The sequence below is a fragment of the Epinephelus fuscoguttatus genome, linkage group LG20, assembly GCF_011397635.1.
Source record: "Epinephelus fuscoguttatus linkage group LG20, E.fuscoguttatus.final_Chr_v1".
Lineage (NCBI taxonomy): Eukaryota > Metazoa > Chordata > Actinopteri > Perciformes > Serranidae > Epinephelus > Epinephelus fuscoguttatus.
Window position 1 is genome coordinate 1,137,067 of NC_064771.1, and position 22,203 is coordinate 1,159,269.

The 22,203-nt window shown below is 41.8% G+C and overlaps 2 protein-coding genes across 2 annotated transcripts in view; both read right to left on the reverse strand.

Moving 5' to 3' along the window:
- The window catches only part of LOC125881006 (serine/threonine-protein kinase SBK1-like), a 79,227-nt gene that overhangs the window by 29,320 nt on the left and 27,704 nt on the right, over positions 1-22,203 (reverse strand). The gene's annotated exons all lie outside the window — the stretch shown is intronic.
- LOC125880984 (uncharacterized) lies at positions 1,521-9,681 on the reverse strand. The gene is made up of 2 exons (XM_049563863.1): positions 9,114-9,681; positions 1,521-8,901 (listed from the first exon to the last, which is right to left on the reverse strand). Exon 2 carries the CDS (start codon positions 7,342-7,344, stop codon positions 2,383-2,385), a length of 4,962 nt encoding a protein of 1,653 aa, XP_049419820.1. The 5' UTR covers positions 7,345-8,901; positions 9,114-9,681; the 3' UTR covers positions 1,521-2,382.

Consider the following 22,203-nt stretch of genomic DNA (forward strand, 5'->3'; position numbering starts at 1 on the left):
GTGCAGAGACCCTATGCATGTAGCCTACGCTCATCACCTATGCCGTTGTGAGCATTTTTAGGCAGAGGTTTCTGTGAAGTGCTGTTAAGTTTAGTTGATTCAAAACACACCCAAAACACACAGGGGCAGGCCCAGACAGGACAGGCAAACCAGGCAATTGATTGGGGCCCCCAAACTTGAAAAAGGTTTCCGACAGCCACTCATATTAGGCACATTTGCAACTGTCTGCACCACCGCCGCTGCGCTGCTCCCAACCCCCCTAGTGGGGCCCCTTCTAGCTGAGGCGGGAGAAAGGGACTCCGACGGCCACTCATACAAGCACATTTTGCAATAACAACCATCTTAAACCTCCCAGTTCCGCTGCTCTGAAACCCCCTTAGTAGGGGCCCCACCCCTTCTAGGTTCTAACGTTAGCTTGAATCTGACGCGCACGAGGCGAGCCTTCTCTGCTCTCTGAGGCAACCCTTGATTTAATGTTAATGTTACTTCAAGATGAAGCGAACGTATCTTTCAGGGCACCAAAAAGAAAGAAAAGACATGAAAACGACGAAAAACGAGATCAGGATAGTGGTAAGTGAATATTATTGTGCAAAATGAATAGACCATGATGATTAGATACCCAACTAACAAGGTTTAAATAGTTGTGTCACAGTACTAGCTAACGTTAGCAAGGGATAGCCTACCAGCTAAGTTTGCTGCAGCCCTCTGATGAATGATAACGCCAGTCCCTTAAGCTAGGCTAGCTAAGCAGCTACTGAGCTAGCTACAGTTTCTAAAGTTCATTAGTTGCATTGCATTGGATACCTTAATCATGGTTAACTTGGCTAATGTGTATTAGATACACTATCTACACATTAGCTAAGTCAACCATAATTAAATTACCCAATGCAAGTAAGTTGGTAGGCTAATAGATTAGCTTTACATGGCAGGTTATGCAATTAAGTTGTCTAGCTAGTGAGTTACGAAGCCTAGTCTCATTTTAGAACAACAAATACATCTGTGCACACAAATTCCATGCTTAGCATGTCATTTCTTTTTTAATTTGGCCTTAGGAGCACTGTATAAATTCTTCAAGGTGACAAATCCATCTCCAGATACCAGTACCACTTCTGGCAGTGGCACTGACTGTAAGTCTTTCTTTATTTGTTTATTTGAAGGGTCAGAGCATATTAATAGACATTTCTGTAAATATGCCAGATTTAGCCAAAGGCTAATTTTCATCCATTGTCCCTGGCCAGGTTTTACAAAGGCTCCCTAAAATAAAACAAAATAGAACATTGTGAGGGTCTTATCTAAAAGCACTGATCAATAAACTCCAACTAATTAAAACTGATTGGTGTATAAACAACAAGTAATAATGACATTGCTAAAATTAACATACAATTGACAACAAGACAACATAAGACAGCCTTACAATTAATACAGAACACAAGGGACAATACGAACTTCACAGCAAGCAGATAAAAATGCAAGCAAGAAAGCACTTAAAACATGTAAGCTAGACTGTTACAGCCCTTGGCATCAATGACCACAGCGTTGAGTTCAACTGGTAGATTTTATTCTTCAATTAGTACCGTGAAACTAAAAACACATAGAAAAATATCCATATCAAACTCTTATACAATAGCATTTAAATACACACAAGTTTATAAATAGTCACAAGTTCAGTTCATCACATTTCTTAAAAACACACACAACATAACAAGGCTTAATTTCATTAACTAAATATAGCGCATGCACAAAATCCTGTAATAAAAATAATAATACGCCACCAACATTTTAATGCCACGTACCTCTCTTCGCCTACCAAGGGTGCAAACTGGATGCGAGTAAACTTTTGGTGAGAGGCCACATGTACTCAACCTCGGATCGAGCTGCACTCCGTAACAAACAAAACAAACACATCCGCATAAATATTGAGCCTTATTGTCAACCATAAACAACAGATCGATTCTAGTTCAGCTAACATTTGTTTAAACAACACTTACTTTAGTTAGTTATCCGTTCATCTGACAACAGCCTGCCCGGTGCATGTCTCTGTCTGTGTGACGAACTGGCGTGTGGCAAAACGGCGTGTGACGTCACTATTTACCCTTTTTGTGTGTGTGTGTGTGTGTGTGTGTGTGTGTGTTTTTTTTTTTGTTTTTTTTTTAAAACTGAAACTTTATGAGGTGCGCTGACACAGAAACAAACCACCCGGCTCAGCTGGCCACTTACACTCCCACCAAATCATGTTTTGATTAATAACTTCAAAGAATAAACAATTATTCAAACATGATTTCACAAATGGCCAGACACTCAACAACATGTTGGTCACCAAAGTAGCCAGTTAAATCATCATGTCTGATCTGAGCGATTTACCCTTTAAACATATTCCATAGATTAATCACATTCAAGTAAAAGTACTAGTTTTTGAATGGGCCGTTCAATGATTGAGGGTTTTGATGGACAGTCCTTTGTTGCTGCCTTGCGCTCTCCAACCTGAACCTTGACACGGCGAACCAAACTGTCAGGCCCTTCTGTGGTTTCCACTACTCTTCCCAAATGCCACTGATTTCTTGGAACAGTGTCCTCTTTAATAATGACGATGTCATTCACCTTTATGTTGCGCCGACGAGCATGCCATTTTTGTCTTAAAGAGAGATTCAAGAGATATTCCTTTTTCCATCTACTCCAGAACTGTTCGGTTAGATACTGTACTCGACGCCATCTTTTTGCAGCATACAAATCCTCTTTTACAAAGTTTCCAGGAGGTGACAAAGCAATCCTAGACTTCATCAAAATGAGATGGTTTGGGGTTAAGGGCTCGAGTGACTTTGGATCATCGATTCCATCAACACTGAGAGGACGGCTGTTTACAATAGACATTGCCTCATAAAACAGAGTTCTGAGTGATGCATCATCAAGTCTTCCTGGACACTGGGCGACAGTAACATCAAGGACACTGCGAATGGTACGTATTTGCCGCTCCCAGATACCACCTGCATGACTGGCTGAAGGAGCATTAAACCTAAACTCACACTGTTTGTCTGCCAGGAAGGCCTCAAGTGCTCTGATGTCACACTGTTTGAGAGCATCTTTGAACTCGTTGCTGGCGCCGACAAAGTTTGTGCCTTGATCACAGCGGAGTTGAGAAACTGCTCCTCTCAGACTAATAAAGCATCTTAAGGCATTAATGAAGGCATCGGTGGATAAGTCATCAAGCATTTCGATATGGACAGCTCGAGACGACAGACATGTTATGATTAGCCCGTATCTCTTAATCTCCTTACGACCATTTTTAACTGCAAAAGGACCAAAACAATCCATTCCGCAGAACGTGAATGGAGCTGAGATTTCACAGCGTTCTTCAGGGAGACTGGACATTTTTTGTTCTTCAACTGGTCTTCTTTGTTTACGGCACTGTACACACTTATAGATCAACTTGGCAACTGTTTTTCTCCCACCTATCACCCAAAACCCATTAACTCTGAGCTCCATCAAAGTTTGATTTCTACCTTGGTGGCAGATTTTGCTGTGAAAGTGCAACAAGATCAACTTGGTGATGTGACTGTCTTTAGGAAGAATGATAGGGTGCTTTTGCTTTTCACTAATAGTTGATCCTTTAAGTCTTCCCCCAACACGAAGAAGCCCTTCCTCCAGGATGGGATCAAGACTAAAAAGAGGACTTGACTTTGGAAGATTGGCTCCCTGAGGCTTCCTTTGGAGAACCTTTAGCTCACTTGAGAAGGCTTGCTGCTGCAGTAGCTTAAAAACTTCCTCAGCAGCTCTGGTACGTTCTGCCACACTCACAGGATCGACATACTTGAGCTTTGACCCGAGTCTCTTTATTCTTGCGACCACCTTAGTGAGTGTGGTCCAGGAAGAGAACCTCTCCAGCCGACTCAAAATGTCTGCGTGTTCACTGACTTCAACTGCAGACACATGAACTGACTTTAACTCAGGGTCACCGACAAGCAGCTCAGTAGAGGGTCTGGGTATTGGGAGCACTTCCAGTTCCCATAGAAACTTAGGACCTGATAACCAGCCAGATGAAGGGATGTCTGCAGCACGAAGACCCCTGGAAGCAAGGTCAGCAGGGTTTTGTGTCGTGTCAACATAATGCCAATTATTTGGATCAGTTTTTTCTCTGATAAGTTTAATTCTATTTGCCACAAACACATGGAATCTTCGTGCCTCATTATTATATGCCAACACAACTTGAGAGTCAGTCCAGAAACATTCTTTGTCTATTTTCATCTGAAGCTCTTCTTTCAGCATGGCACTTATCCTGGCTGATGTTACTGCAGCAGAGAGTTCTAATCTTGGGATGCTTGTGATCTTTGACGGTGCGACCCTTGACTTAGCCATAACTAGACTACAGTAAATCTCATTCCTGTCGTTTTTGTATCTCAGGTAGGAGCACGAACCGTATCCTGTATTACTGGCATCTGAGAAATGGTGTAATTCAGTGCTTATAATGTTACCAAAGTTTGGTGGATGATAACATCTGGGTATGGTAATGTCCTTTAATGTTTTAAGGCCATTTTTCCACTCCTCCCACCGTGGACGCAAGTGCTCAGGGATTGGATCGTCCCATCCGATGCCTTGGTGACACAGCTCCTGCAGGATGCACTTTCCACTCAGGGTAAAGGGAGCCATGAACCCAAGTGGATCATACAGAGAAGCTACGACAGACAGGAGGCCACGACGAGTTGGAGGATGATCTTTTGCACTGATGTTAAAACTAAAGGAATCGTTCACCATTGACCACTGAATGCCAAGTACATGTCCTTCTGATGTCATCTCTGAGTTCAGTTTTAAAGGATCTGTTGACTCTGCTCTTTCTGAGGGAGGTACACAGGAGAGAACATCTTTGTGGTTCGAATTGAACTTGTGTAATCTTAGGCCTGCATGGTTGCACAGCTCCTGTGCCTCAACAATCAGTTCTTTGGCCTCTTGGACAGTTGGAATACTGATTAAGCCATCATCAACGTAAAAATTCCTTTCAACAAAGGCTGATGCTGCCGGATAGATAGTTTTGCATTGCTGTGCCAGATACTTCAGCCCAAAGTTAGCGCATCCAGGTGAGGAAGTGGCACCAAAGAGGTGAACTGTCATTTGATATTCTCGTGGCTCATTCTCCAGATTGCCGCCCTCCCACCAAAGGAATCTCAGGTAGTTGCGAGTCTCTGGAGAAACATGAAATTGATGAAACATTTTTTCGATGTCGCAGATCACAGCAACCTCCTCCCTTCTGAAGCGACACAAAACTCCCACCAATGAATTGATTAAATCAGGACCAGTAAGTAAGGTGTCATTTAGTGAGATGCCATTAAACTTTGCCGAACAATCAAAAACAACTCTTAGCTTATTTGGCTTTCTTGGGTGGTACACGCCATGATGAGGGATATACCAGGCACTTTCTCCCTCAGAAGCAGCAGGGGCTGGCTCTGCATAGCCTTTGCTGACCATTTCTTCCATGAAGGCCGTATATTGGTCATGATACTGTTTATTGGCAGATAACTTCCTTTTCAGGTGTTGCAGCCGAACAGTAGCTAACCGTTTGTTGTTTGGCAGCGATGGTGGGTTGTCATTTTTAAAGGGGAGGGGCATCTGATAATGTCCATCCTTTTCTTGTTTGATATTATCACTCAGAAACTGTAGAAAGCGAACATCATCCTGAGACACATATTTGTCTTCATAGTTCCTTTCATTAAAGTCTGACTCCAAAGCCTTCAACACATCTGTAACAGCAGGCACTGGCAATTCTTTAACTGCAACACGATGCACAAAACTATGGCTGCCCTGTCTATCCAAATGAGGGTTTGCTGATCCTATAATGCTCCAGCCGAGCACAGTCCGCTGAGCAAAGGGTTCATTTTCACTTCCCATGATAACCTCTAGGGGAGCCAAAGCTAAGGGGCAGTCATAACCAATGAGAAGTCCTACTTCACAGTCTTGAAGTGATGGTAACTTGTTGGCTAGATTGCTGAGGTGAGGCCACTTAAGAGCTGTGTTCTTTGTTGGGATGTGGGACTTATCAACTGGTATGAAGTCACGCGTGTAAGCCTGCTGTATTTGAATATGTGCTTCAGAGTTTAGCCCACGAACCTGCAGACCACTGGCAGTTTTACTGGCTATGACTGTATTCACAGCTGTCATTGTGCTTAGTTTAAGCTGCACCGGCTCAGTGTTTACATTTAATTCTACAGCCAAATCTTCTAGCATAAAAGTGGAGTCACTCTGAGTGTCGAGAAGAGCATAGGTGAGTATTTCTCTCTGGGGGTCTGTTGTTGAAGACACAAGGACAGGAACGATGCTAGAAGTGGCAGAGGCATGTTGAGTCAAAGCATGGGACATAACTTTGTGAACTTCATTGTTTATCTGATCCCCTGTGGCAGCATTACTTGTCATTTCTGCAGGTCTTATGACATTCTCTCGATGCAGGCAGGTAGGATGACGTCCACCGCAGGTGCTACAGGTATGTCGTCTTTTACAGTCTTTGGCCGAGTGACCCTTTCTCAGGCATCCAAAGCATAAATGATGTTCATGAATGAAGGACTTTTTCTCGTCCATAGCTTTTGTAGCAAAGGCTGGGCATTTAGCAACACCATGTGCTTCATCTCTGCAGAATAAACAAGGCGGCCTTGGCTTTGAGCTTTCTGGTGATGTTGAGTTGAAGCCTCTTATTTGAGCGCTCGTGTTGAATGTTTTGGCTCTCTTTGACAACCTTTCATCTGGTGTTTTCAGATTTAACATTAAAGGGGAGGCAATTGGATTACAGGCAATTCGGGCTTCTTTCTGCATGAACTCTGAGAAACGCTGAAAGCTTGGATAATCACCGGATCGATCCAACTCTTCGACGACAATTCGATTCCACCTGCGCACTAACCATTCAGGCAATTTCTGCAGAAGTTTGTGATTTTCCTCACAGTCATTGAGGATGGACAGGCCTTTGACATGAGGCATAGTTTCAGCACACCCTAAGAGAAAATCTGCAAACTCTCGTAATGCTCTTGGGTCATTAGCAGCTATCTTAGGCCATTTCATGAGTCTCTCTCTAAAGGCCTTTTGGACAATAAATGGACTGCCATACCTGTCTTCTAAGACAGGCCAGGCGCCCTTGTATGCATCCTCTGAGTTACGGTAAAAGAAACCTTCCACAGCCCTGCGTGCCTCCCCTGCTAAATAACTCTTCAAATAAAGCATTTTCTCACTTACTGGGAGGGGCTTCTGGTCAATCAGGGCCATAAAGAATACTTTCCAATCTATGAACTTCAGAGGGTCACCTGTAAAGGTTGTTAGCCCTGGGACAGGTAAGCGACTCAAGGCAAATGAACTTGCTATTGCCTGAGTCAACATGGTTTCCTGAGCAACACTGGCATTTTCTGGAGTTGACTTTAGAGATGCTGTATGTCGCGGCTCAAAGGGTGCAGCTTGCGGATTGAGAAAATGTCAATATTCAGTGTTTGGGCTGTCTAGAGGAGGTTTGTCAGTCCCCACCTCAAAACTGTTGTATGCTCTAACACGAGCCTCTGCAACCTTCACTTCACTCTCAGCCTTCAGTTGTTGTAACTTTGATTTTTCCTCTTCCAGCTTTAATTTAATTTCAGCCTCCCTTTCCTTAATTTCTGCCAACATTTGTGTTTCCTTTAATTTCCATTCAGTCTCCAGTTTTTCAAGCTTTGCTTGTTGAGCATGTAACATTTGAACGGCCTTTGCTTGCTCTACTTTGGCTGCCAGCTCTGCTTCTGCATCAGCTCGTTTACTGGAAGACATGGAGATGTTGCTTACTTGGTCATCAGGTTCTTTAAGAGACTGTGAAACTACAGTTTCTGTGTTGGTCCTCCCAAAGACAGATCCATATTCCTGTTTATTTAGCTGCATCCTTACTCTCTCCTTTTCCAGACAATCATTGAAGGCTTTATCAATGTTCTCCATTCGTTTATTAACAATGTCACAGATCTCAGATGATAAGGTGCTGCAAGCATCCATTTTCTTGACAACACCTGGAGTGCTCGTATAGTTAAGTCGAATGGGCTCATAATGTTGGCACACTTTGTCATGTTTAGCTTTAATATTTCTTTGGATTCCTTCAAGCTCCTCAGGTGAGCAGAAAGTCTTCAGTTTGGCTCTTATTTCTTTAGCTGCCAATCTCCAAGTCTCATATGCCTTGTTAAATGCCTTTTCCTTTTTCTTTAGTTCCTGTTTTTGCAGCTCTTGGCCCTTTTCTGTTAAGGTTCGCTCGCGAGAGCTTGATCTTACTTGTTGAGTTTCAGTGGGATTCTCCATTTCTTCAGGGGGCGCTAACATGTTATTTTGTGACTGTTCATAGAAAAATATCTATTTTGTCTGAACTCAAATTTGATGAGTTGTGGCCCTTAATTTTTTCCAAAATACTTTAAACCACCGCTCATATCAGACATTTACACTCTAAACACAAAGATAATAAACAATGTCACAGTAGAAAAATATACCCTTGTAAAATTCACACTACAAAATTCCCCCATTTAAATACCATTGATTTCAAATTTAGAAGACGATTATGCTGACCTTAGCTGCACCTTTAACTTTTAACAGGCATCTCAAATGATAACATTTATGCAGACAATCGTCACACATTTACTTAAATTATGACATCTAAAGTCATTCAATGTCCATTGCCTGTGATTGAGGAAGCAGGCGGATAACTTCATATATTTGTTTAAAACAGTTCAGTGTCTTTGCGAGTGACTTTACCGCTCGTCACCAAAGTCTCTCACTGCGGTTGTAGCTGAAGCCGCTGATGGATGATGAGATGACACTCGCCATGAGATGACTCCAATGCAGCGTAGAGTTTCACTGTTACAGCCCTTGGCATCAATGACCACAGCGTTGAGTTCAACTGGTAGATTTTATTCTTCAATTAGTACCGTGAAACTAAAAACACATAGAAAAATATCCATATCAAACTCTTATACAATAGCATTTAAATACACACAAGTTTATAAATAGTCACAAGTTCAGTTCATCACATTTCTTAAAAACACACACAACATAACAAGGCTTAATTTCATTAACTAAATATAGCGCATGCACAAAATCCTGTAATAAAAATAATAATACGCCACCAACATTTTAATGCCACGTACCTCTCTTCGCCTACCAAGGGTGCAAACTGGATGCGAGTAAACTTTTGGTGAGAGGCCACATGTACTCAACCTCGGATCGAGCTGCACTCCGTAACAAACAAAACAAACACATCCGCATAAATATTGAGCCTTATTGTCAACCATAAACAACAGATCGATTCTAGTTCAGCTAACATTTGTTTAAACAACACTTACTTTAGTTAGTTATCCGTTCATCTGACAACAGCCTACCCGGTGCATGTCTCTGTCTGTGTGACGAACTGGCGTGTGGCAAAACGGCGTGTGACGTCACTATTTACCCTTTTTGTGTGTGTGTGTGTGTGTTTTTTTTTTTTTTTTTTTTTTTTTTTAAAACTGAAACTTTACGAGGTGCGCTGACACAGAAACAAACCACCCGGCTCAGCTGGCCACTTACATAGACAATACGCAGTTAAGACATAAGTAAGACAATCCTCTACGCAGCATGCTGGTTAGACACTTATCAGAACCAGAACGACTAGCCCAGAGTACATACAAGACAACACCTAAGCACGAACAGGGTACAACATAAAAGATATTTCACATTGAACAAGCCATACATAGAACAGGACATAGGGACCAAATAACCATCTGACATTAACAAGGTGGCAGTAGCTGACAGAATTTTCAGTGCTGACAAATTTGGTTACTAATTAGCCACTGTTTTAAATGAGATTTAAATATCACATATGTCCCAACATCCCTAATATGTGTTGGGATGTTGTTCCACTCTCGGGAGGCTTTAACAGAAAACGTTGACTGACTAAAGGAGCTTTTCTTTAGTGGAACAACACAGTCCCCTCTTGAGACCCCCCTTGTGATTTGATTTGTACTTGTACTCTGTACTAATCTTAACAAAAGATCAGAGAGGAGGAGGAGCTAAGCCATGTGTAATTTTGAACAGAAGACATATATTTACATACCTAATCATGTTTTCCCAATTCAGAAGGCCATATTTCTTTAGGATTTTACAGTGGTGGTATTGTTTTGGCTTTTTATCTAAGATTTTTATCGTCTGTTAATATAATAACTGCAGTGGCTTGAGTGTAGTGTAATTTGCTTGCGACCAGCTTGTTAAGCAGTAATTCATGTGAGAAAGGATCATTGAGTGCATGTACAGCTTGGCTGCTTCAGTTGACATAGAGTTGCGTATGAACCTGAAATTTACAAGACTTGCTTTGACCCGTTGACATACTTTTTTAACCTGTGCCCTGAAATTAAGGTTGGAATCTAAAAAGATGCCAAGGTACTTGAATTCTTTTCCCATCTGCAGTCGCTCTCCAGATATAAAAACATCTGGATCTACACAAGTGTCATTAGTATTTGTAAAGTACATGCCTACTGTTTTTGAGACATTTAAATGGAGACAGCACTGACTAAGCCATGTTGTAATTTCGACCATTATCTTTGTGAGCTTGGTCGCAACTTCTGCTTTCGTGGTGCCATGTACATGTACCACTGTATCATTGACATACATCTGTGCATGAGCATCAGAACACATAGATGGCAGGTCATTTATATATATGCAAAACAAAAGAGGACCCAGTATGGATCCCTGTGGGACACCAGTGGACAGACATAAGGCATTTGATTGATGATTATTAATTCGTACTGTTTGGGAGCAGTTTAAGAGATAGGATTCCACCCATTTCAGGGAGTTAACTGAGAAATTGATGGCAGATAACTTGGAGAGGAGAACTCTGTGGTTAATGATGTCAAAGGCTTTCTTGAGATCCAGAAATACAGCACCAGCAGTGCCACCTTTATCTAATAATGATTTGATATTTTCAATGATAAAACAATAAGCTGTCTCAGTTGAATGGTAAGGTCTGAAACCAAATTGCACCGGATGAAGAGGACAAGAACTATTATTCAGGTGTTGTATGATTTGCTCAGCCACCCATTTTTCAGCCACTTTAGACAGTATAGGTAGAATACTGATGGGCCGGTAATTACAAATGGACTGGGGATCCACAGCTTTGAAAATTGGTGTAACAACTGCAGATTTCCAGACACTCGGAAATTCTCCCTGAGATACTGACAGATTAATGACTTCAGTGATGGGCTTAGCTAGTGATAAATTAAAAATTTTCAGCATATTTGTGTCCATTCCGAACACATCTTTCGCTTTTGATGGTTTGAGCGATCTGATTATACTTATGATCTTTGATTCATGGGCATGTCCAATACTGAAGGCTTGTTCTGTCATGTTTGTTAAACAGACAGTAGTATTAATATGTCTAGCAGGAAAGCTTTGTGTAATGGTTGCCACAGAATCAGCAAAATATTGATTAAGAGCACCTGCTATTTCCACTGGGTCCTTTGTCAGGTTACCATCCAGGTTAAGTTCAATTGATTTGTCTGTATTGTGGTGTTGCCAAGTGAGTTTTTTTAATTGGTCCCATATTATTTTAGAGTTACCCCTAGCCTTTCTCAGTTCCTGTATTACTTTATTCCTTAAGCTATTAAAGTGAAGTTTGTGGTGGGAAAATGTTGTCCTTAATGCCAAGCAGTATCCCGTTCTTTCATCATTTTTAGGATATCTGCATTCATCCATGGAAGACTGTTCTTTTTATTTCTACATTTAAACTTTCGAGTGAAGTCAGTGATTATACTATATATATAATTTGTTCAATGGTAATCGACTATCCTCGTTTGCATTTTTACCTAATAGCAGGCTGCTCCAATTAAAATGTTCTATGGTGTTCTTGAAGGGCTCCTCCTCACTTTTTGGAATTCTATAGATCTCCTGTCCTTTTTTTAGTGGAATTAAACCTCTTTTTAGTTAATTTTCTGGCCACCACAATTAAATTGTGGTCAGATAACCCAGTTATCATATTAAAATAACTTGAGATTCGTTGGGTCCGCATCATTGGTTCGACAGCCCATTGGTTCGACATCCCATTAGTCCGACTGTCCGCGGTGCTGAACGGCTCGCGGCGGGTGTATGGTGCGCCACGACCAGCTTGAGGCGGAGCAGGCTCACGGCTTATGTGTTTGTCACTTTCTTTTTCATTTTAACCCACACCATGATCTTTTCCTGACCCTAACCAAGAGGTTTCTGTGCCTAAACCTAACCAGACCTTAACCTCAGGGCATCATGATGATTTCGGAACGGACTTCGGAACAATGAGTTTAATATGATGGGAACAATGGGATGTCGGACCAATGGGCTGCCGAACCAATGGGCAGTTCCCGATTCATTCGAGTCTATTACTGAACACCAGATCAATCTGAGTTTTTGTGGACTGGATTATTCTTGTCGGTCCTTTGATTAACTGTGAGAGTTCAAGACTGTCAGTAATTTGTTAAAGGTGTTTCCTCATTCTTTTGTCTTCCCAATTTATATCAAGATCTCCCATAATTATCACTTCCTTTTTAAAATTACATTCACTAAGCATGTCTCGAAACTTGTCATAAAAATCATTATTAGAAGTGGGTGGGCAGTAACCTACAATAAGAAGGAAAGACATTTGAGGTGACAAAATGATATTCAGTCCAATGCATTCTAAATCACTGTTCGACCAGCGTATTTGATTACACTGGATATCCTCTTTAATATAGATCATGACACCACCTCCCTTTGATTTTACCCTATCCCTCCTGTAAGCTTTAGGTTCAATTAATCCTATGCTTGTATTGTTTCCATCTTATCTCTCACCCACCCCCCTCACATTCATATTGTGACAGCCTGGTAGTAGTACCGTCCCTTTAAAGGCTCTCTAAGTCTTCCTAAGCTTGAAATGTTTTTGTCAAAGACATCAAACATCTCCTCACGATCTGCTAGCTACATGTTATGAAGCCCCTTAAAGGTCAAGTCGGGAGATTTTTTTTGGACTGACTTTTGCGTACCCTCACAATACTTTTGCGTTACCTCACAATACATTGCTTTACCATGAAATACTTTTTGCGTTCCCTTGCAATAAATTTTGCGTTACCTTGCAATACTTTTGTGTTCCCTTGCAATAGTTTTGCATTCTCTCGCAATAGTTTTGCATTCCCTTGCAATAACGTTTTGGATTCCCGTGATCCACCACTGTCACTTCCTCTTAGATGCCCGCATTGATCGGTGACCAACGTAAACTTGTATAAAGCTGCGGCCCATATCAGGTAAAATTGTGTGTCACTCTTGCCTGGCGAGATCTCCTTTTAAACTGTAGTATTGTTATTATTGTCTTTCATGCCGTTATAAGTAGCCTACTTAATTATTTTCGGTAACGGGCACCATGCCAGTTCTGTGTCAGTCGAAATGCACTATTTGTGACTCTGGGCCCAACTCTGCCACTGATTGGCCAGTCTGACATTCTTCATAATAAATAAAGAATGTTAGTGAAACACATAGGCCTAACTGAAACATGCGTTCGTTTGGGGACAAGTTAGTGATCATTTAACGCGTTCCACAGGCGAAGGACCCTGGACACATACAGTAAATACACTGGTTGTAACAAGTAAGTAATTTTTAACATACAGTACAGGCCAAAAATTTGGACACACCTTCTCATTCAATGCGTTTTCTTTATTTTCATGACTATTTACATTGTAGATTCTCACTGAAGGCATCAAAACTATGAATGAACACATGTGGAGTTATGTACTTAACAAAAAAAGGTGAAATAACTGAAAACATGTTTATATTCTAGTTTCTTCAAAATAGCCACCCTTTGCTCTGATTACTGCTTTGCACACTCTTGGCATTCTCTCCATGAGCTTCAAGAGGTAGTCACCTGAAATGGTTTTCCAACAGTCTTGAAGGAGTTCCCAGAGGTGTTTAGCACTTGTTGGCCCCTTTGCCTTCACTCTGCGGTCCAGCTCACCCCAAACCATCTGGATTGGGTTCAGGTCCGGTGACTGTGGAGGCCAGGTCATCTGCCGCAGCACTCCAGTGGCTGTGTAAGGTCAAATAGCCCTTACACAGCCTGGAGGTGTGTTTGGGGTCATTGTCCTGTTGAAAAATAAATGATCGTCCAACTAAACGCAAACCGGATGGGATGGCATGTCGCTGCAGGATGCTGTGGTAGCCATGCTGGTTCAGTGTGCCTTCAATTTTGAATAAATCCCCAACAGTGTCACCAGCAAAACACCCCCACACCATCACACCTCCTCCTCCATGCTTCACAGTGGGAACCAGGCATGTGGAATCCATCCGTTCACCTTTTCTGCGTCTCACAAAGACACGGCGGTTGGAACCAAAAATCTCAAATTTGGACTCATCAGACCAAAGCACAGATTTCCACTGGTCTAATGTCCATTCCTTGTGTTTCTTGGCCCAAACAAATCTCACAGTTGTTCTAGAGATGGGTCTGCTGCTAGAACTCTGTGTGGCATTCATCTGCTCTCTGATCTGAGCTGCTGTTAATTTGCGATTTCTGAGGCTGGTGACTCGGATGAACTTATCCTCAGAAGCAGAGGTGACTCTTGGTCTTCCTTTCCTGGGTCGGTCCTCATGTGTGCCAGTTTCGTTGTAGCGCTTGATGGTTTTCGCGACTCCACCTGGGGACACATTTAAAGTTTTTGCAATTTTCCGGACTGACTGACCTTTATTTCTTAAAGTAATGATGGCCACTCGTTTTTCTTTAGTTAGCTGATTGGTTCTTGCCATAATATGAATTTTAAGAGTTGTCCAATAGGGTTGTCGGCTGTGTATTAACCTGACTTCTGCACAACACAACTGATGGTCCCAACCCCATTGATAAAGCAAGAAATTCCACTAATTAACCCTGATAAGGCACACCTGTGAAGTGGAAACCATTTCAAGAATTTCATTTTCAAGAAACTAGCATATAAAACATGTTTTCAGTTATTTCACCTTTTTTTGTTAAGTACATAACTCCACATGTGTTCATTCATAGTTTTGATGCCTTCAGTGAGAATCTACAATGTAAATAGTCATGAAAATAAAGAAAACACATTGAATGAGAAGGTGTGTCCAAACTTTTGGCCTGTACTGTACGTGAGTCTTTGTGACTCTTGGCTCTTGTCCCGTAACTAACGCTTGTTTCTGTTTCACTAACGATATTTTCACCTTAAGTCAAATCCCATTATTTCCCGTTATTTCCTCTGTAAAACCTAACGTTACAGCAGCCTACGAGCATGCTGTGTCACACTGTCACTGTGTGACACTGTTAGAAATGTAGTATTTAGCCTAATAATATCATGCTACAGCAGTAATAACTTCAGCTTTAGTCAAATGGCTCTAGCTCTCCCGGTAAATGTCATAAACTCTGGAGACATTTTCCCTGTATGTTGACATGATAAGTAGGTAAAACACCTCATATTTAGGGTTCTAACCCCGAAGGGGTAGAACCCTTCTAAGATTGTACCGGTTAATTATTATTATTATTATTATTATTATTATTACGGTTCTAACCCCGAAGGGGTAGAACCCTTCTAAGATTGTACCGGTTTATTATTAGGGTTCTAACCCCGAAGGGGTAGGACCCTTCTAAAATTGTACCGGTTTATTATTATTATTATTATTATTATTATTATTATTTTTTGTTGTCTGCCGCTTGAGCTCAAATTCCCGTGAGCTGGAATGAGCCAGAAACCTGAAACTTGGCCCAATGATTGGAAATGATGTGCATCAACTTTTAGTAAAATATGAGCCCAGTCCGCCACATGGTGGCGCTGTAATTAAGGCTTAAAAATGACTTTTTTGGGAGGCCACGCCCCTCACACCATAAGTCTGATTGACTTGAAATTTGACACACAGGTCCAGCTCAATGTGCTCTACAAAAAAGCCTATGGGACCATTAAGCTCCGCCTGACTAGATTTTTTGCTAATTTGCATAATTTGAAAAACACTAAAGTGACATAAACTTTTACAATTTTGACTCCATCAACACCAAACTTGGTACACTGCTTTGGGGGATGACAAGACACATTTCTATTACAAATGAGCCAGATTGGTCAAAAACCATGGCCGCCACGGACCAATGAATCTTGGCTGTGGGCGGAGCTTAGAATTGATTGGCCATAACTCCCACACCCTTTGACCTATCATCACCAAACTTGGTGGGTAGGTCCACAATGAGACTTGGAAGCTGCCTACCAAAGCATTTTGAGCTCAGCCTATAGGGGGCGCTATAAATGCCACACATCTGTATCTCAAAGACCATTGGATGGAATTTCACCAAATTTGGTATGCATGCTCTAGGGGTGGCTATTAACTAATATCTTGAGTGCCATGTTGATAGGTGAAAGTGGGCGTGGCCTAATCGTCATTAACCGTCATAATTTGCGTTTTATTAATTTACGACCAGCTGGAAGGACCTAGGGACATGAAACGTGGTACATGGACTATAAAGGACATCCAAATACTGCTCAAAAATTTGGTCCCAATCGGCCTTATGGGGGCTATAACATAGAGTGTAAAGCTTGAAAGGCTCTGCCCACGCACCACAAGTGCTATTGACTTGAAATTTTACACACTCATCCTCCTGATAGTCCTCTACAAAAAAGCCTCTTGCCCCATGAATGCCGCCCTTACAGAATTTTTGCTAATTTGCATAATTTGAAAAACAGTAAAATGAATAAACTTTTACAATTTTGACTCTATCAACACCAAAGTTGGTACACGGCTTTGGGGGATGACAAGACACATTTCTATTACAAATGAGCCAGATTGGTCAAAAAACATGGCCGCCACGGACCAATGAATCTTGGCTGTGGGCGGAGCTTAGAATTGATTGGCCATAACTCCCACACCCTTTGACCTATCATCACCAAACTTGGTGGGTAGGTCCACAATGAGACTTGGAAGCTGCCTACCAAAGCATTTTGAGCTCAGCCTATAGGGGGCGCTATAAATGCCACACATCTGTATCTCAAAGACCATTGGATGGAATTTCACCAAATTTGGTATGCATGCTCTAGGGGTGGCTATTAACTAATATCTTGAGTGCCATGTTGGTAGGTGAAAGTGGGCGTGGCCTATTCGTCATTAACCGTCATAATTTGCGTTTTATTAATTTATGACCAGCTGGAAGGACCTAGGGACATGAAACGTGGTACATGGACTATAAATGACATCCAAATACTGCTCAAAAAATTTGGTCCCAATCGGCCTTATGGGGCGCTATAACATAGAGTGTAAAGCTTGAAAGGCTCTGCCCGCTGCACCACAAGGGCTATTGACTTGAAATTTTACATACACATCCTCCTGATAGTCCTCTACAAAAAAGCCTCTTGCACCATGAATGCGGCCCTTACAGAATTTTTGCTAATTTGCATAATTTGAAAAACAGTAAAATGACATAAACTTTTACAATTTTGACTCCATCAACACCAAAGTTGGTACACGGCTTTGGGGGATGACAAGACACATTTCTATTACAAATGAGCCAGATTGGTCAAAAAACATGGCCGCCATGGACAAATGAATCTTGGCTGTGGGCGGAGCTTAGAATTGATTGGCCATAACTCCCACACCCTTTGACCTATCATCACCAAACTTGGTGGGTAGGTCCACAATGAGACTTGCAAGCTGCCTACCAAAGCATTTTGAGCTCAGCCTATAGGGGGCGCTATAAATGCCAAACATCTGTATCTCAAAGACCATTGGATGGAATTTCACCAAATTTGGTATGCATGTTCTAGGGGTGGTTGTTAACTAATATCTTGAGTGCCATGTTGATAGGTGAAAGTGGGCGTGGCCCATTAGTCATTAACCTTCATAATTTGCTTTTTATTAATTTATGACCAGCTGGAAGGACCTAGGGACATGAAACATGGTACATGGACTATAAAGGACATCCAAATACTGCTCAAAAAATTTGGTCCCAATCGGCCTTATGGGGGCGCTATAACATAGAGTGTAAAGCTTGAAAGGCTCTGCCCGCCGCACCACAAGTGCTATTGACTTGAAATTTTACACACTCATCCTCCTGATAGTCCTCTACAAAAAAGCCTCTTGCCCCATGAATGCCGCCCTTACAGATTTTTTGCTAATTTGCATAATTTGAAAAACAGTAAAATGAATAAACTTTTACAATTTTGACTCTATCAACACCAAAGTTGGTACACGGCTTTGGGGGATGACAAGACACATTTCTATTACAAATGAGCCAGATTGGTCAAAAAACATGGCCGCCATGGACCAATGAATCTTGGCTGTGGGCGGAGCTTAGAATTGATTGGCCATAACTCCCACACCCTTTGACCTATCATCACCAAACTTGGTGGGTAGGTCCACAATGAGACTTGGAAGCTGCCTACCAAAGCATTTTGAGCTCAGCCTATAGGGGGCGCTATAAATGCCACACATCTGTATCTCAAAGACCATTGGATGGAATTTCACCAAATTTGGTATGCATGCTCTAGGGGTGGCTATTAACTAATATCTTGAGTGCCATGTTGGTAGGTGAAAGTGGGCGTGGCCTATTCGTCATTAACCGTCATAATTTGCGTTTTATTAATTTATGACCAGCTGGAAGGACCTAGGGACATGAAACGTGGTACATGGACTATAAATGACATCCAAATACTGCTCAAAAAATTTGGTCCCAATCGGCCTTATGGGGGCGCTATAACATAGAGTGTAAAGCTTGAAAGGCTCTGCCCGCCGCACCACAAGGGCTATTGACTTGAAATTTTACATACACATCCTCCTGATAGTCCTCTACAAAAAAGCCTCTTGCACCATGAATGCGGCCCTTACAGAATTTTTGCTAATTTGCATAATTTGAAAAACAGTAAAATGACATAAACTTTTACAATTTTGACTCCATCAACACCAAAGTTGGTACACGGCTTTGGGGGATGACAAGACACATTTCTATTACAAATGAGCCAGATTGGTCAAAAAACATGGCCGCCATGGACAAATGAATCTTGGCTGTGGGCGGAGCTTAGAATTGATTGGCCATAACTCCCACACCCTTTGACCTATCATCACCAAACTTGGTGGGTAGGTCCACAATGAGACTTGGACCAAAGCATTTTGAGCTCAGCCTATAGGGGGCGCTATAAATGCCAAACATCTGTATCTCAAAGACCATTGGATGGAATTTCACCAAATTTGGTATGCATGTTCTAGGGGTGGTTGTTAACTAATATCTTGAGTGCCATGTTGATAGGTGAAAGTGGGCGTGGCCCATTAGTCATTAACCTTCATAATTTGCTTTTTATTAATTTATGAGCAGCTGGAAGGACCTAGGGACATGAAACGTGGTACATGGACTATAAATGACATCCAAATACTGCTCAAAAATTTGGTCCCAATCGGCCTTATGGGGGCGCTATAATTATCTCCAGATTTCTCCCAAAATTATCATGATCATGGAACTGTGATTGCTTAAACATTAAAATACCTATTGAAACTTTGAAATACGCATCAATAGGTAAAATTTCAATTTATGTTTTGATGTTCAAATGGAGTCTCTATGTGAAAGTATACCACAAATGTTATTAGCATGTAGGCGAGCTGAAAACCCGATTTCAAGAAATGTGTGACTTGGAAAGAGTATGTATTCCTTGGAGCTTTCAGGGACAGAGTGGGGAACGTCTTGCACTACGGCAGATGAGGGTCACGGTGGGTGGTGAGGGTCATGGTGGCTTGTTTGTGGCGGAACAGGTTAGAACCCGCAGATTGCCGCTCGCGGCTATATTTAGGGTTCTAACCCCCGAAGGGGTAGAACCCTTCTAAGATTGTACCGGTTTATTATTAGGGTTCTAACCCCGAAGGGGTAGGACCCTTCTAAAATTGTACCGGTTTATTATTATTATTATTATTATTATTATTATTATTTTTATTTTTTGTTGTCTGCCGCTTGAGCTCAAATTCCCGTGAGCTGGAATGAGCCAGAAACCTGAAACTTGGCCCAATGATTGGAAATGATGTGCATCAACTTTTATTAAAATATGAGCCCAGTCCGCCACATGGTGGCGCTGTAATTAAGGCTTAAAAATGACTTTTTTGGGAGGCCACGCCCCTCACACCATAAGTCTGATTGACTTGAAATTTGACACACAGGTCCAGCTCAATGTGCTCTACAAAAAAGCCTATGGGACCATTAAGCTCCGCCTGACTAGATTTTTTTGCTAATTTGCATAATTTGAAAAACACTAAAGTGACATAAACTTTTACAATTTTGACTCCATCAACACCAAATTTGGTACACTGCTTTGGGGGATGACAAGACACATTTCTATTACAAATGAGCCAGATTGGTCAAAAAACATGGCCCACGGACCAATGAATCTTGGCTGTGGGCGGAGCTTAGAATTGATTGGCCATAACTCCACACCCTTTGACCTATCATCACCAAACTTGGTGGGTAGGTCCACAATGAGACTTGGAAGCTGCCTACCAAAGCATTTTGAGCTCAGCCTATAGGGGGCGCTATAAATGCCACACATCTGTATCTCAAAGACCATTGGATGGAATTTCACCAAATTTGGTATGCATGCTCTAGGGGTGGCTATTAACTAATATCTTGAGTGCCATGTTGATAGGTGAAAGTGGGCGTGGCCTAATCGTCATTAACCATCATAATTTGCGTTTTATTAATTTATGAGCAGCTGGAAGGACCTAGGGACATGAAACGTGGTACATGGACTATAAATGACATCCAAATACTGCTCAAAAAATTTGGTCCCAATCGGCCTTATGGGGGCGCTATAACATAGAGTGTAAAGCTTGAAATGCTCTCCGCACCACAAGTGCTATTGACTTGAAATTTTACACACACATCCTTCTGATAGTCCTCTACAAAAAAGCCTCTTGCACCATGAATGCCGCCCTTACAGAATTTTTGCTAATTTGCATAATTTGAAAAATAGTAAAATGACATAAACTTTTACAATGTTGACTCCATCAACACCAAAGTTGGTACACGGCTTTGGGGGATGACAAGACACATTTCTATTACAAATGAGCCAGATTGGTCAAAAAACATGGCCGCCACGGACCAATGAATCTTGGCTGTGGGCGGAGCTTAGAATTGATTGGCCATAACTCCCACACCCTTTGACCTATCATCACCAAACTTGGTGGGTAGGTCCACAATGAGACTTGGAAGCTGCCTACCAAAGCATTTTGAGCTCAGCCTATAGGGGGCGCTATAAATGCCACACATCTGTATCTCAAAGACCATTGGATGGAATTTCACCAAATTTGGTATGCATGCTCTAGGGGTGGCTATTAACTAATATCTTGAGTGCCATGTTGATAGGTGAAAGTGGGCGTGGCCTAATCGTCATTAACCGTCATAATTTGCGTTTTATTAATTTACGACCAGCTGGAAGGACCTAGGGACATGAAACGTGGTACATGGACTATAAAGGACATCCAAATACTGCTCAAAAAATTTGGTCCCAATCGGCCTTATGGGGGCGCTATAACATAGAGTGTAAAGCTTGAAAGGCTCTGTCCGCCGCACCACAAGTGCTATTGACTTGAAATTTTACACACACATCCTCCTGATAGTCCTCTACAAAAAAGCCTCTTGCACCATGAATGCCGCCCTTACAGAATTTTTGCTAATTTGCATAATTTGAAAAACAGTAAAATGACATAAACTTTTACAATGTTGACTCCATCAACACCAAAGTTGGTACACGGCTTTGGGGGATGACAAGACACATTTCTTTTACAAATGAGCCAGATTGGTCAAAAAACATGGCCGCCACGGACCAATGAATCTTGGCTGTGGGCGGAGCTTAGAATTGATTGGCCATAACTCCCACACTCTTTGACCTATCATCACCGAACTTGGTGGGTCGGTCCACAATGAGACTTGGAAGCTGCCTACCAAAGCATTTTGAGCTCAGCCTATAGTGGGCGCTACAAATGCCACACATCTGTATCTCAAAGACTACTGGATGGAATTTCACCAAATTTGGTATGCATGCTCTAGGGGTGGCTATTAACTAATATCTTGAGTGCCATGTTGATAGGTGAAAGTGGGCGTGGCCTATTCGTCATTAACCGTCATAATTTGCGTTTTATTAATTTATGACCAGCTGGAAGGACCTAGGGACATGAAACGTGGTACATGGACTATAAAGGACATCCAAATACTGCTCAAAAAATTTGGTCCCAATCGGCCTTATGGGGGCGCTATAACATAGA